Source organism: Thamnophis elegans, chromosome 8 (genome assembly GCF_009769535.1).
Source record: "Thamnophis elegans isolate rThaEle1 chromosome 8, rThaEle1.pri, whole genome shotgun sequence".
In the NCBI taxonomy this organism is placed as follows: domain Eukaryota; kingdom Metazoa; phylum Chordata; class Lepidosauria; order Squamata; family Colubridae; genus Thamnophis; species Thamnophis elegans.
In genome coordinates, this window is record NC_045548.1 from 33,980,624 (window position 1) to 33,997,584 (window position 16,961).

Genomic DNA, 16,961 nt, shown 5'->3' on the forward strand with positions numbered 1-16,961 from the left:
TCTAAGGTAGAAAATTTTACCTTGAAATTCCAAGGTAGAGAATTTTATGGCTTCATTCCACATAAAAATATTAATAACTATATGTAATTAGTGTACTTTTATTTATTAAACTATCTAATGCCAAAGAGTTGACATAATCATTCTTTTAGAAACTAGGTTCAATAACTATTCACTCTTCATTGGCTGAATCTTATCCATTAAACTGCAGTCCCACGAGGGATTAAATTGGTAACAGAATATAAAACTAAAATGTTTTCAAATTATATGTATGCTTACCAGGTCTGCTATTCTCTATAATACAGAAAGTAACTGTATCAGGATTAAAAATTGGAGGATTATCATTATCATCCTCAATTCGGATTATATGTACAAGTGGAATCTCTGGTGTGTAGCCATCTAATGTCTTTGCATAGCAAACTATCTGTAAAAAAGAAAGTATTTTAATTTGCTATCCATGCAGAATTGATTTTCTTTGCTGATCTCTTTTAACAATTAACATTCCTTGCACACAAACCTTAGTATTTATTGATTTACATATTTAATTTGCATACAAACAGACTTCCATAACTCTGGACAGTTCACAAACTAAAAAGCAACAGAAAAATAAAGCCATATGTTAAGAAAGACAAGAGCAAAAGATGACAAAAGTGTGCAACAATGAAACCATTACAGAGTGCTCAGTACGGACTTCAACTATCCTAGCTAAAAATCTGGGTGAAAATCCAAGTCTCACCACCCTATGAAACATCAGTAGATTTGGGGGCAAAGGGAGCTTCATTCCAGACTGCAGACTCTGTGACAGAGAAGACGCACATCTGGCATAGCTTAGTTTCACTGAAGGAAACCAGAGTGCACCACCTTGTAAAATCAAATTATCCAGAAAGGAAGAGAAGCATCATAACTCAGTCCCCTATCACTAAGTCATGAAGTCAGCTCAGAAGGACGTCATGATAGGGATAACAAAGCCACTGAGAGATTAAGGAGCACAAACACAAATGTACCATCCTCATCTTGCTTCCACCACAAGACATCTACAGTGCAACCAAGCTGCCTCATTACTAAATCCCAGCCTGAAATCTCACTGAAATAGTTATAATCTGCTTCTTCCAGTGTACTCATCAACTTAAGGACAACCACTTTCTCAACAACCTTCCCCAGAATTAGAAGTCTGGAGTTTGGATGGTACTTATTGAGAACCACTGAACCCAAGGGCAGCTTCTTGAGGAGGACATGCAACACCTTTTCTCTCAAGACAGGAGATACCACCCCTTCTCTGTCAAAGAGGCGTATGCCTCAGCATGGACCCAAATGCAGGTCACCTCCCTGATCATTTTTATGATGCAAGAAGGACTCTGATTCAAGACACTGGTAGCTGAGCTGACAGCACAAAGAACCCTATCTACTTCCTCAGGAATCACCAGCTGAAGCTTATCCTAGATTGCATCAACAAACCATGTCATATTTGAATGATGCTATCCATCAGATAGTCTGAATAATTCTTACAGTGGCCCAGCAGATGTTCCCAGGGGTCCTCCCTTCCAACAGAGATTAAGGGATCTTAATCAGAACTGCTGGATGGCTATCAGAAAATGCAACAAGGGTGGAGAAGTAATAATAGCTTACCAGCTAGGTCCTTTCTGAAATGTATTAGTATGATTAACTTTAAATAGCGTCTCCAAGGGATGCAACTGCTTTTCTGAGTTTCATAAAATCTAAATTTTGATTTTCTTCTAATTATTGGCAACATGAACAAGTCATTCCTAAGCATTTCAACTTTTGTGGTATCCGCACAATCATGTGATTGTGATCCAGGGCATCAGCTTGTAATTATGAGAGTGGAGCATCCATCATTCACTGTGACCTCTTTTTTTTTTTTTGCAGATTCAATGGGGAAATCATAATGGTTGACCATGTGACATTCTTGCTTAATGACCCATGGTGATGCACTTAACAATAGCAACTAGAACTGCCGGAATTGCCATAGTTAAGTGATTTGGTCACATGATATGCACTTTAGAATCACATCAATTAACCAGTCCCAACTGCTATCATGAATGGAGGACAAACCTATAGTTTAGAAAATGATAAAATTGTGACTCTTACCTGAAATTCCGCATATTCCTCCCGATCTATTGGACAAGTAACAAAGAGATTTCCGGTTTCCTTTTCAATGTAAAAATAATTTAGTGGTGGTTGATCCACACCAGGACCACCAATGGAATAGGTAATGTTGTATTTTTGAGCTGTATCAGAAGATAGCTATAAAAAAATGGAGGGGAAAAAGAAAACATAACTATATCCTACATCCCAAAACTGAAGTAAAACAATCCTCTCCTCCACAGAAAATATTTAAACATTTAAAAAGTATTCAGTATATATGCCAAAAGATGATAACATAGTCCTTCAAATGTTGCTGGATTGTAACATCCTTTTCCTCATTGCTTCAGATAGCAGTTAAAGTAGATAAGAGTTAGAATGTAATATCTAAAGGGCTACATATTGCCCATGATGGATACATGTATTAATTTTATATTGTTTGCTTTGATGTACACTAAGAAGGCAAATATAAACACATAATATGGTTTTAAGGAAATTTAAATATTCATATACACTGCAAATAGTTGGTGTACAGAGAAGGGGATAGTTAGAGATAAAATATCCATAGTTTTCCTATTTTTCCAAATAGCATTTTCCCTTTTTAGTACTTACAAATAATAATACAGAATAAGTTGGTATTGAGTTCAAAGATAAAGACCTTTTCATATTAGAAAAAAATTCAATGCACTTTGCAATTTTTTATCAATATTATATTAAATATCAACTGTAGTGTGTGTGTGTGTGTATGTGTGTAAATTAAACACTGATATACATTTACTATTTGGAAGGTTTGATCTACTTTAACCATTGCAGCATTAACAGTACACCTATCAAAATACACCTCAAAAATTACAAGCATTATTGGTGATTTAGATTGTAAACAAACTAGTTTTGCTGCTAAACTTTCCTTTATTGTGTTTGAGAGCTATGTCAGACTAGATGTTTACCACACATCTGCATCAGGAAAATAATTTAAAAATCCATCTCTTACAAAAGCTCTTAGAAATCTTAGTAGACACTACACATACAGCAACTATTCTCATTCGAAACTGCAAAATCAATTTATGTTATTGTGCTGTTCAATCTCAGTAGAGTAGATGAAGTCTGCCGATAGCTTCAACTCATAAAATGTGAGTCAGATATACTAGTATTTATCTAACAAGGACACATGAAACAAGGTGTCATAATTCTTGAAAAAAATGCATGTATCCTCAAAAGTGGAATTTCCTTATCTACCAAAATTTAATTGGAAATAGAATGATAAGCAAATTGGTAATTGTATTCTTTCATTACAGAGTTTGAATACACCATTCTTCTAGAAAGGTGGTGCCAAAATAAAAAAGGAAATTAAAAACTAGATTTGTATCATACTAATATTTGTGTGACTACACATGAGACTTGTTGTATTACATACAGGTTGCAAATAACATGTATCCTTACTTAAAATAGGAAGAGGAAACCTATTAACTTACCTGCTGAATTTGCATTGGGAAAGGTCCCAGTGAATTTTCCATTATAACAGTTGGTACAGGAGCCCATCTTCGTTTACTGCGTCTAAGAACTATCTCTCCTGTTTTATGTGTCTAAGTTCAAAAGATATACAATCAAGAAATAGTAATATATTTGCAAAATATATAATTTATTCTAGTATTTTCAGCTGACTTATTTACTTATATTTTTCAGTGGCCCAAATAAACTTTTTTCATGGAATGTCTTTACTATCATCATTCTTTGTCCGACACAATAATTTTAACAAGATAAACTCAGAATTTATCTTTCATCTATAGCTAAAGGAATGCTAAAAACTTATGTTAAAACTATATATTATAATGCTATCTTATAGGAACTGCTAAGGCTGTCAGAAAAAGCCATATTGTTGTCTCTCTATTATTTTCCTTTATACAATGTCCTTTTAAATACATCATACATTTAACATTCACACATTGCCAAGATCCCAGAAGGAACCTCATGTCTACAGACTCACTGCATTTCATCAGTTAAAACTCCTAGAAGAATGTTTTGATGTCAAGCATTTTGACTAATTCAAATTTCCACAATATGATCCATCCGCATCAGGGTGTCAGTTCTGAAACTGGCTAATGTTGACTGATTAATTTAGAAGTTACCAGGTTTGGAAGAGCTGATTTACATATGAATGAGGATAGAGTAGCAAAAATCAAATATCAGGATTTTCCTAGAATCAGTTTCAGTGAATTAACTTTCATAACAACTAATTCCAAGCCACTCACTTTTGGAGAACGTGACAGTAAATTAACATGGATTTGCTTTTGTTGACTATTTTGCAAATTCTTGAGCAATATGGTGAATGTTTTCTTTCCAGAAGACAAAGAAACTGTATTTGCTGTAAATATTGAACCATCTTCCAGAACTACGAAATCAGGGTCACTGGTACCGATTAGGTGAGGAGTTCTAAGACACCCTTTCAGATTTACTAATAAAAAGATGAAAAGAAAGTTGTTAAAAAAACATCATTCTCAATATCACACAAATAGACCAAAGATACATGTGTATAACCTAAACATTTTACACTGTGTACATAAGTGCATTATGTATTTTATGTATAAATCAAAGTATAACAAAACTGCTTATAATCCTCATACTTTTTGGACCCTCTTGCTACACCACTCTAGTGCACAGGAAGGAGGGAAGATGAATTACTCTCCCTCATCACCGCTGACTTTTTGGACCCCCTTGCTACACCACTCTAGTGCACAGGAAGGAGGGAAGACGTATTACTCTCCCTCCTTATCACCACTGATCTCCATCTACCTGAACTTTTTACAAATCCGCCTTATAGACTTTGCACAATACTAATATTAACATCTGCGCGAACTTTCTGTATATGAAATGTGTGTGGTATGCATGTAGTTGAGTGATCCCACGTTCTTTTAAATTAATTTAATTCATCTTTCTATTTTATTGTATTGTTGTATGTTTTTAATGCTATAGTGGGGTATGTATGCGGAGAATGTTTGGCCGGTATGTATGAGGGGATTGAGAGTGCGGCCTGGAGCCCCCTCCACTGAGTACAGAAGTAGAAGTGGATGGGGGCCGGATCCGCCTCTCATCCTAGAGCGCATGGTATGAATGGCCTGCCGAGAAGAACGGGGACCGTGGGAGAAGGGGGGGATCTATGGGGATGGGGGCGGGCGGAGCATCGTGGTTACAACTGGGAGGGGCAGGTATGATGGGAGCTACAGGGCTAGCCATTACCGGGGAAGGAGGTTTCTCTACGTCACAGCTATCCCTTGTTCCGGCCCTGTAAGCTCATCTCAACGACCAGGTGACAAGGGAAGTCAAGGCCCTGGTCTCAGGTTGCTGTTGCTAAATGCCAGGTCTGTGATTCATAAAGCTCCCCTCGTCCGGGACTTAATATTAGATGAGGGGGCAGACCTGGCATGTATTACTGAAACCTGGCTGGGCCATGAGGGAGGAGTCCCCCTCTCAGAAATGTGCCCAGAAGGGTTTCAGGTGCTCCACGAACCACGACATCAGGGAAGGGGTGGGGGAGTGGCAACTATTATCCGGGAATCATTAGTTCCTCGCAAGATCCCTGCTCCAGAGACTGTCGGGTGTGAGTCCCTCCTTGTGAAGTTGGACCTGGGGGGTCAAGTGGGCTTGTTTTTGATGTACCTACCTCCCAGCTGCATCACAACAGCCCTGCCTGCGCTCCTAGAGTCAGTAGCCGGACTGGCGGTTGAGTTCCCCAGACTTATAGTACTGGGGGACTTCAACCTGCAATCTCTTGGTGAACACTCCGATGGGGCCCAGGAGTTCATGGCTTCCATGGCAACCATGGACTTGACCCAGGTAATTCAGGGTCCGACTCATACAGCAGGACACACACTCGACTTTGTGTTTCTCTCGGGACAGTGGAGACATGATCTGGAACTAAAGGGGATAGAGATCTCGCCCTTGTCATGGTCAGATCACTTCCTGCTGAGGCTTGATTTTCGGAAGCTGCTCCCCCACTGCAGGGAGTGGAGCCGATTAAATGGTTCCGCCCCAGGCGCCTGATGGACCTATTGGGATTTCAGACAGAGCTTGGAGAGATACCTGACTCCCTTGCCCACAATCCGACTGAGTCCTTGGTCGCTGCCTGGAATATAGCGGCGGCTGAGGCATTAGATTGGATTGCGCCTTTGCGGCCTCTCCGCGGCAGTGGATCCAGGAGAGCACCTTGGTTTACCGAGGAACTCTGTGAGATGAAGCACCAAAAGAGACGCCTAGAGCGACGCTGGAGGGCTAGTAACTCCGAATCCGACCGAACACTACTAAGAGCCTTTATTAGGACTTATTTAGTGGCGATACGGGCGGCAAAATGTACTCATTTTTCCACTCTTATTGCGTCCGCAGAATCTCACCCGGATGCCCTGCTTAGGATAACCCACTCCTTCCTGAAAGGGAGGGATGTGGGGGAACCCTTACAGGGAAGAGCTGAGGAATTTGCCCAGTTTCTGTCGGACAAAGTCACTCAGATTCAGACGGACCTTGACTCCACTTGGACAGTGCCAGTAGAGATGCTGAGGGAGGGCCTTGATCAAACTTTGTGGAGTGAGTTCCAGCTTGTCACTCCTGAGGAAGTGGACAACGCCATCGGAGCGATGAGTGCCGCCACCTGTTTGCTGGACCCGTGTCCCTCCTGGTTGGTTTCGACCAGCAGAGAGGTGACACAAGGCTGGCTCCAGAGGATCGTGAACACCTCTCTTCAGGAGGGATCTTTCCCGCAACCTTTGAAGGAAGCGGTGGTGAGATCCCTCCTTAAGAAGCCTTCTCTGGACCCAGCTGTCCTTAAAAACTATCGTCCAGTCTCCAACCTCCCTTTTGTAGGGAAGGTTGTTGAGAAGGTAGTGGCCTTCCAACTACAACGGACCTTGGATGAAGCGGATTATCTAGATCCCTTTCAGTCTGGTTTCTGGCCTGGTTACTGCTTCGAAACCGCTTTGGTCGCGCTGACCGATGATCTCTGGCGAGCCAGGGATAGAGGACATTCCTCTATCCTGGTGCTCCTTGACCTCTCAGCGGTCTTCGATACCATCGGCCATGGTATCCTTCTGCGGCGGCTAGAAGAGGTGGGAGTGGGAGGCACCGTTTTGCGGTGGTTCTCCTCTTACCTCCCTGGCAGGTCGCAGTCTGTGTTGTTCAGAGGACAGAGGTCAACCCCTAGGCCCCTTAAATACGGGGTGCCGCAGGGCTCAGTCCTGTCCCCCCCCCGTTTAATATCTACATATTAAGTCCTACAGGATTGGGCGGCATACAAATTTTTAATTATATATTTTATTATTATTATTATTATTATTATTATTATTATTATTATTACGATTGGGAGGGCACCAGGGTCGGGTCTGCCTCCGGCAGGGGGCAGCAGCTAAGGGCATCAGGATGCCCTAGCTGCTTGCCTGGACGGTAGAGCAGCGTATAAGAATACGCTGCGAGGAATTCCGTCCAGCGCGTCATCCTGGGAGAGAGGATTGGGGGGGGGGTCGCCTTGTCGCCTGCCAAAAGCCCAAGGAGCAGCTTATGGTCAGTGACATGGGTAAAGTGCCGACCATACAAATAGTCGTGAAACTTTTTAACCCCAGACACTGCATCCAGAGCCTCCTTGTCTATCTGGCTGTAATTGCACTCCGCTGAGGAGAGTGTCCGGGAGTAAAAAGCCACAGGGGCCTCTGAGCCATTTGGGGGGACATGGCTCAGGACCGCCCCCAAACCGTAGGGGGAGGCATCACAGGCTAATGTCAGCGGCAGCTTGTACTGACAGCAAACGAGCATTTGCTGCGCTTGAGTTTTAAACCCGCGCCCCTAAAATGAAGGAGGACCTTCCTCAGCATTTCGATGAGTTCTGAGCGGCTGGAAGCAGCGATCAGAACGTCATCGAAATACGGAACCATGCCAGGGAGCCCATGGCACAGCCGCTCCATGAGGCTCTGGAAGATCCCCGGGGCCACGGAAACGCCGAATTGGAGGCGGCGGCAACGAAAAGCCCCACGATGGGTGACGATGGTCTGGGCAGCCGCCGCATCGTCATCCACCGGGAGCTGTTGGTAGGCCTGCGCCATATCCAGTTTTGCAAATGTGCAGCCCCACCCCAGGGAATGGAGCAGGTGCTGCACCACAGGGACTGGATAGGGGTTTGCCTGGAGGGCAAGGTTGATAGTCGACTTGTAGTCGGCGCAGATCCGCACCGACCCGTCTGGGTTGACAGGGACCACGATCGGGGTCTCCCATCGTGAGTGGTCGACGGGTTTGAGTACGCCCTGCGCTAGAAGCTTATCAAGTTCGGCATCAACCTTGGCCCTCAAGGCAAAAGGCACCCTGCGAGCCTTCAGCCGAATTGGAGCAACCTGGGGGTTGAGCTTAAGGGAGATGGGAGTGCCCTTGTAAGAACCCAGCTGGCCATCGAAGATGTCATAGAATTCTGTGAGGACATCTTCCAGGGAGGAGGGAACCACCCTATGCACCCCCCCCCGATAGACAACCCCAAGGCAGGAAACCAATCAAGCCCCAATAAGGCAGGTAGGGAGTTTTTAACAATAAGAATAGGCAAACGGCCGTGAAAATCCCCATAGTCCACCCAAATGGGGAAAGAACTCAGGGTGGGAATAAGAGTCCGCTGGTAGTCCCTGAGGGGGCTCGATCCTCTAAACAATCTGTATAACTCTGCCTGTTATTTTTTAAATATATTGGCACCCAGAACTTGAAAAGGGTAGGAAGATGAGATTGGAAATCATATCAGATACATAATACATTTGACCACAGATAAATAGACAGACATACAAAAAAAACAAAAAACGGAATCCATCTTTAAATATCTATTTTATCTATTTACCTTGGCTTAAATTATCTCTAAACAATAAATCTTAAATGAATATCACCTGGTTAAACATTGCTCAGAAATGCTGAATGCAGCAAATGAATTGCAGAAAATAAATAAAAGAAAATGATCGTTGGAATTCAAAATATATGCCAAGGTAGAAGGAAGTAAATAGTTAATTCTATTTATTTCAGGTAAAAATTGTAATTTTAGTACACTTTCTCCCAAGCTGAAATTTGGTCTGTTCATTATATGTATTTTTAAATTTGGATCCTAAAACCTTGCTGTGTTTTCCTGGCTCACCCTTTAATCAGAAAAATTTTCTTTTGAATACAATACTTGAAGAAAAATTCTTGTTATAAGGAGGGGGGGGCAAAAATAACCACAGATATTAGATTCTAATTATTATAACTTGTAACTTGCCATTTTCTCACCTTGGCCAATTAGTGTATCTGGATTTAGTTTTGGAGGCACATTTAGGGTAACTTTTTTACAAGCTTCACAAGATAAACTTAATACCTAGATGGAGACAAAAGAATTAGCATTTAATTATATTTGTATTGCAGAATTATAAATAATGGAAATAAATATAACTTTGCACATCGCTGCTGCAATTTGCCCATTATTTAAAATAGTAAATATGAATTATAAATTAGGAAGCATATATTAGAAAGAGAAAATCTAGTCTATTTATTTTTCCGTATAAAAGAATTAGATGCATGTTACATCTCCATGCATAGAAATTTCCAAGAGAAAATATATAAAAAACATAGCCGGTATATTACAAGCAAAAACTGTAACACATCTGTTGTAAAAGCAGAACAAATTAACAGGACTCCATGATACTCTGACCCTTTATATTTTTTATTTTATGCATTTATTTAGTTTAGATCATTTATATAGCCACCAATAAATGTATATATATTTTTAAAAAGTTAAAAATAATAAAACCTCCACCCCTTTCAAAGTTTAATAATATTGTTATAATACATGAAGATACAGAAGTTTTACAAAGCAACATTGCCTGCAGAAATAGTTGCACAAAATTATGTTTCCATTATGGAAGGGAATGCTATAATTTTCCTTAATAAATGCACATTTAATAGGGACTACAAACCACATCCCAATGTTATGCCACTGACCTCTTAGGAAAGTAGTGTAGGGTAACATACTATAGGCAATGTAACTATGTATATATAGTATGTTTGGGCAAGCAGGTGAAACCAGTCAATATTCAAGCAACACATCCCACATCAAGGGACACAATGCAGGGCACAAAAATAGCAAGGCCATCTTTTTCAATAGATTTGGAAGAATATACTCAGTTCTTATACCCACTCTCATGGCCTTCAGAAAACCTGTTAAAACCTGGCTATTCCGGCAGGCCTGGGGCTGTTGACCTCACTGTTGAGATCCAGCCCTGATCAAAACGAATGCATGTGTGGTGATTTTAAATCTGTCTTTTCTTTTTATTATCTCTTCTTCCTTCTTTTTGTAAGCCACCCGGAGTCCTCTGGGATTGGGCGGCCTATAAATTTTATTAATAAAATAAATAAATAAATAAATAAATAAATAATAGTTGAACCAAAACTAATTTGGCCACTTCCTTTAGGGAAGCCTTGCCTACAGTATGACTCATTTGAACAGAGCCATTGATTGGTGTTAAAAAGCCTACAGATGTTTCCAGCTACATTACGGCACCAAGAATACCGCCATCGTGCCCCATTTCAAGTATAACTTATTTTATAAGGAAAAACTAAAGAACAAAGGAGAAATACAAATATATAGAACAGCACTGAAGGCTCACAAATTCTCATAATAAGCATTAGCAGTTTTCCTTTTTAAATTCTGGCAATTGCTACAAACACAACAAAAAACCTGATCATCTTGTTCAAAAGTTTTTTTTTTCTCGCCTTTATTAAAAAGATTGTTAAATATTGTATTATCAAATACTGGTAATACGGCACATAGAAAGAGTCCACTGTTTTTGTTTAGATGTATTCTTCCTATGTGGTACAATAATTCTTAATAGCCAATTTGTTGATCATTCAATATTTTGCATGTTAACAATCCTGTTAACGTTCATGTCTACCCTGTATGCAACAACAAGGAAATATAAACCACATGGATTAATGTTGCAGTTGACGTGGAATGGCCAGTGGAATGGGATGCCAGGAATGGAAGTTCAGCAATATGTGGAAGGTAGCAAGTTCCCCATATCTGCTCTAAATCAGTAGCTCTCAAAGTGTAAGAACTAGGGACCAATTGGCTCCATGAAGTCAAATGCATAAATATTTTTAAAATACTCAGTTTTAACTACCAATACAGTAAATATTGATATAACCCACGTAAACCAAAGCTCAATCATTTTTAAGAATTCAAAAGGGTCCTGAGACCAAACTGTTTGAGAACCATTGCTCTAAATCAAAGATGCCAATTGTAGTGAATAAAAATAGTTGTAATACTTTAACAACGTTTTCAGGGAAGTTTCTCAAGCTGTTTTCTGGGAAGAATATCAATACAGTAAGGAGTAATTAGATCTAGGAGGTCACTCCGTTGTGAGTGCCTATAAAGCTATAGTTAACAAGATGGATATAAACATCAGCTTTCCAAAGTAAATTGCAATCACTATTAGACCCAGACCTCTAATCAATAATAAAGGTAGTCCTCATTTAATAACACTATTTGGTACCAGAAACTCAATTAAGCAACATGGTCGCAAGTCAAAAACCCACATGACTGCACTGTTAAGCAATGGCAATTCTAGCAGTCCCAGTTGCCATTAAGCCAGAACCATGCATATTATTAAGCGAGGATGTCATGTGACTATGTCTTGTGATTTCCTGCCAAATTCTCCATTGACTTTGTTTGTCAGGAGATGGCATGGAAAGTTGCAAATCACAATCAGATGACTTTGGGAATGCTGTTACAACTGTAAGTATGAGAAGTAATCACAACTATCATCCATTCAGCATTGTTGTAAGTATAAATGGTCAAGAGCCAGCTATGTTTCTTCCATGATAAAATGCTGTTATAATTAGAAATTTAGAATTTCCTAGAGGACAATAACTGATTATAGAAAACTAAGCCCCAAAGGTGCTTTTTCAAGAGGCCAACTGGTCTTTCTGGGTTTTCTTTGAAAACATTTCATTTCTCATCCAAGAAGACTACCAGTCAGAGCTGAAGAAGCTTCTTGGATGAGAAGTGAAACATCTTCAAAAAAACCCCCAGAAAGTCCAGTTGCCTCTTGAAAAAGTACCTTTGGGACAACCATGACCTTCTCCGTGTGTATGGAGAATCTCCAAACACATGTAAGCAATAAGGGTCATTACTGAGCCAATCCACTGAAAAGTGTCAAATTTATAGAGAAAAGATCGACAGCATTCTTCTTTTTTCCAAAAAGATATATCTGTAAAGTGTGTGTGTGTGTGTGTGTGTGTGTGTGTGTGTGTGTGTACATGCTTCTTCAAGTCAGACTTGACTTTTCAGGACTGCAGGGACAAGTTCCTGCCATTTTCTTGGCAACATTTTCAGACGTGATTTGCCACTTCCTAGGGCTGAGAAAGGTCACTCAGTTGACTTCACCCCAAGGCAGGACTAATGCTTTAAGGTATCAAATTCCCATTGTCACGGTGGCGTCATGTGACATATTGGGACTTTTTCCCCCTTGACTAAACTGGGCAGGGGTGGGGCTAGCACATGACGCATCCAACCCCTGCTATAAGGGGTTGTTCTAAAAAGAACAGAGGAGACTGAAAACAGTGACATACAAGTTTAAACTGAAGCAATATAATCATGAGCTGGAATGGAACCTATGGCACATATGAAGTAGTTTTAGGCTTCTCTATATAGGATTGTAGAGATGCAGCCCAAACATATCTAGCAAGACAGTAGCAAGCTGTTGGGTAAGCAGTTGCAGTACAAGGTCATGATGAGTTGAGATATCCTATGCACTTAGGTTAAACCAGTATTTTTGCTATAGTTACTCACAAAGACCACCAAGGATATGGGTTTGGCAAAATAGAAAACACAGATAATGAGCACCACCATTAGGAAACAAGGATTTCAATTCTGTATTCTTTATGCAGCCACTTATTCTACGGAAGAGTAGCAAGGTATAATATTCATGCTATTTTAGTGACTATTAAAAGACTGCAACAGCACATTTATAAAACATACTCAAATGCAGTGAGCTATAGTTTTAATATTCTCACAGATTTTAATAGCCTATTATATATTAAAACAAACTAAAAATGTTAAACATTTGCATGTTATTTTTTATTCCTACAGAAAGAAGGTTTTCTTTTCCTTCAACATTTATTAATCACTCAATGCTAAGGAGGGATTCAGGAGATTCAGCTCTAACTAAAGGCAAATCCTGCAATCCAGTTGTGTTATAATAAAATTATAAAGGCTGGGAGAGGGAGAAGTGCAAATTGCATGTAAACCACTGAATGCAATGGGAAAAAAGGACTAAAACCAAGTTTTTTGTTCCTAAAAGCTTCTTGAGCAGATGATTCTTCCACTCTACTAAAAAATAGCCATAAATGGGGGCACTTTATATTTCTGATTAACTGGTCCCGTTCTCCTTATCGTAGGAAGGTGTTTTTTTTTAAATATTCAAGAGGAATGACTGTAAGTTAAATTCATTATTCCTGGTCCTAAACTCTGGAATAAAAGAGAATGACTTTTGACCTTTTCTGTATAACATCCCTTCTGATATTTGAGAATGATGTTCTATCTCTCCTCAGTTCAAAACTAAACATGTCAACTCCTTTAATCTTCTTTCACATAGCTTTAGTTTCCCATTTTTTGTTATCTTTTTGTCCTTCTCCAAACCTATTAGTTTGTTTATCTAAATCCTTCTTAAAATATTATGTCCAGAAATGATATTGTACTTGAGATGGGCTATGCTCCCTGCTTTGGAAACTCTTTAAGGAAGAATCTCTTTTGAGTCCAGTTTCTTTATGAAACCATCCATGCAATTTTGTTTGGAAGAACAGGAGAAAGTTTGCCTTTATCTTGCTTTGGTTTGGGTGCTGCTGCTATTGTTATTTTCGGGTCTCCCATCAAGCATAAACAAGGTCCAATTTTGCTTAGCTTTCGAATGTCAGCAAATCAGTTACAAGTAGTGTTTAATATAAACAGTAAACATTTCTCATTAATTTGAACAGAGAGGTTTCACTAACATTCTTGGAATGTTGCCAAGTATTGAATTTTAAATCTAAGAGCGCACTACGATTTCATTAAATACTATTAACTCAAATTACAACTTTGCTTATAAATTATCAGTAGCAAAGAATATTAAAGGGCTACAAAAAGAAAGCACCTTAAAAAGAAAAAAAAACTATTTTATTATCTTGAAAGGGGAATAAATGATTTATTTGTTTGTTTGTTTGTTTGTTTGTTTATTAGAGTTTTATCGTGTCACAGCTGTGAGATTAGCTGGGTTAAGAGACAATCCAGCATGGAAATCATCCAACTGACTTCTGTGTCTAAGAAAGGATTGGAACTTATGGTCTCTATCTAGAATAACTAGATACACATAAACTAGATCATATAGTTAAATTCAATAATCAGTGTTTTAATACAAAATTATTCATTATTTTTATTGTGTTAAATAATCTTAAATGTTCATTAAAATTAGTTATTTATGAAGTTAGACTAAGCAACGGCATGGTTACTTATGTCATAAGAATAATATGAAGAATTTCATGTTTATGAATAAACATGGTTCAACCATTCTAATTAGGAATGTACTATATAAACTAAAAATGATATTCTATTAATATTTTCTAATTAATTTTCTGATAATTTTCAACCACTCATTTTTATCACCATTTTCATTACCTGGTTGAAGAAAGATAATGTTGGAGAAAGGGTTATATAGCATAAATGCAAATATCATAATTACCTGTTTCTCATAATAAATTTAAAGTATATGATCTAGGAATACAACTATAACAGAATTGTGCAGTAAAATGTACATTTAAACATTATTCTTAGCAAGAAGCAGGCAGCAACCTTGCTCATATATACTGTCAGATAGAAAAGTACACCAACCAGTAAAAAGATTTAGTAAAATAATTATTACTTTCATGTTTTATTAGAAATAAAAATGAGTCTCTTTGAACAATTAATTATTTATGGATTTACAGCAACATCCAACTCAAAGTATGAGATGGTACACAGCAAATCAAGCAATATTTCCTGCCCCAAAATCCACAAACTAAAAAAGTGTGCCTATATGAAGAATACAAAAGGGAGATAATAATTAAACAACTAAAGAAACACCACTCAATCCCTCAACCCAACTGGACAATGAAGCCAGGTCAGCTTTTTAAAGGCCCTGTCATATATGGATGAGGGAATCACTCCAGAATATGGGGCAGCCAACTAATTGAACTGTCAAACTATGCTTACTCTCAAAACTTAGATGTGAAATTCTGGAGTTTGTTCTTACAACATAAGCAACCACACCTAGTTTAAGTGAGTTTATTATATTTTTAAGTTCTGCTTCGTATTCAAAATACATATAAGTAAAATGTACTAATCATTTCTCAAAATTTATTACTATCTGAGCTCATTATGATTGCAATAAATTATTTCTTGAATTTATCAATATCAATTAATATATTTTGTTCAATTCTATACTCTCTGTGTGTGTGTGTGTTTAGGTTAGTTAGTTATACATCCAGGGAAATCAGTATACATATTCCCATTCAAAGGAATAGTACTGTAAAATGATTAAATATTTCAATTTCACTAAACTGTGTATACACTGCCTCTTTTTGAAACTAAAACAGGATATATTCTCATTAAAAAAGCAGGATATATTCTCATTAAAAAATACATTGCAGAATTTGGCTAATCCCTTGCTTACTTTCCTTTTTGTCAATAATATAAACATTGTAGTTCATAAACTTAATTTATACACATGCTTCTGTATTTTGTTAAATAACTACCTAGAATTATCATTCATGACAAATAAATACAATGATTTTCAATATTAAATTAATTTCTGAATATGGAGTATCACCTAAACATTATAATGATCTTGTTGTCTTCTCTCGAGAGACAGAATATTTCCTTGGGTTTCAGCAGAGGAGTATGCAAGCAAATTAACCATCTTATTGGTATCAACAGGTACATAGTTGCTTTCAAATAGGAAACCAGAAACATTATTTCATGAGAATTCGAGACAAATCAAAGAAACAAACTGTAGTCCAGCAAGTCTTCAAAAGGTAAACGCTGCTCTTTCAAAATTATATCCATCCTAAAAGATGACGCCCTTCTAGAGCACGAAATATACAATATTTGGTTCTAGCTTCTCTTTATTTGCATTATTTCTTCCCCCATGACTCAGAAGCTGCTTAAAATACAACGTTTTAAAGATCTCCTACTCGCCTACCCCCTCCTCAACCTCTGCATCAGGTGAACAAGGACAGACTTTTATTTATCATTTTTTGTTCGGGAAGGGAGGAGTGTGAAGTAGCCTTGGACTGCCACCTTATTTTAAAAGCAAATTCAACGATCTTCACTTCTAATGAAAATCCGATGCCCTTCTTTAAAACCAGCCAAATTGTGCTATTTAATGGGCAAGGCGAAATACGACACCTTCCACCCAATCCTCTTACTTTTTTGCAATTTCTTCACAATTTCATTTATCCGATTTCCCCCGCCCCCTTCCCCTCATTTTCCCGAGCGCACGCGCGAGCGAAAAAAAGAAAAGAAGTGAAAGAAGAGGCTTTTCTTTCACTTCTTTAAAGTTTTGCCTTTAACTGTGTAAGATATTTTCTTTCTTTTTTAAAAGGAAAGAAAAAAAGAAATCAAATCAACATCCCCCCCCCCCCCCAGTGTATGCCAGGCGTAAACATTGATCACTCCAAAGGAGCCGCTCCTCCAAGCAAACACACCGGCGCAACGCAATTTAGTCTTTGCCACGCGAGTGCAAACCTCTCAAGGTCCCGCGTGGGCCAGCGACGGCTTAATGACTTTTGGCCTGCCATTCCCGCGACCTTCCTGCCTC

At 38.7% G+C, this 16,961-nt stretch overlaps 1 protein-coding gene across 1 annotated transcript in view; it reads right to left on the reverse strand.

The window, feature by feature from the left end:
- The window catches only part of LOC116512309 (desmocollin-2-like), a 37,563-nt gene that overhangs the window by 20,446 nt on the left and 156 nt on the right, over window positions 1-16,961 (reverse strand). Inside the window, 5 exon segments of the mRNA XM_032222741.1 lie at window positions 277-421; window positions 2,104-2,259; window positions 3,570-3,680; window positions 4,347-4,549; window positions 9,367-9,451. Of these exon segments, the coding sequence (XP_032078632.1) occupies window positions 277-421; window positions 2,104-2,259; window positions 3,570-3,680; window positions 4,347-4,549; window positions 9,367-9,451 (700 nt within the window).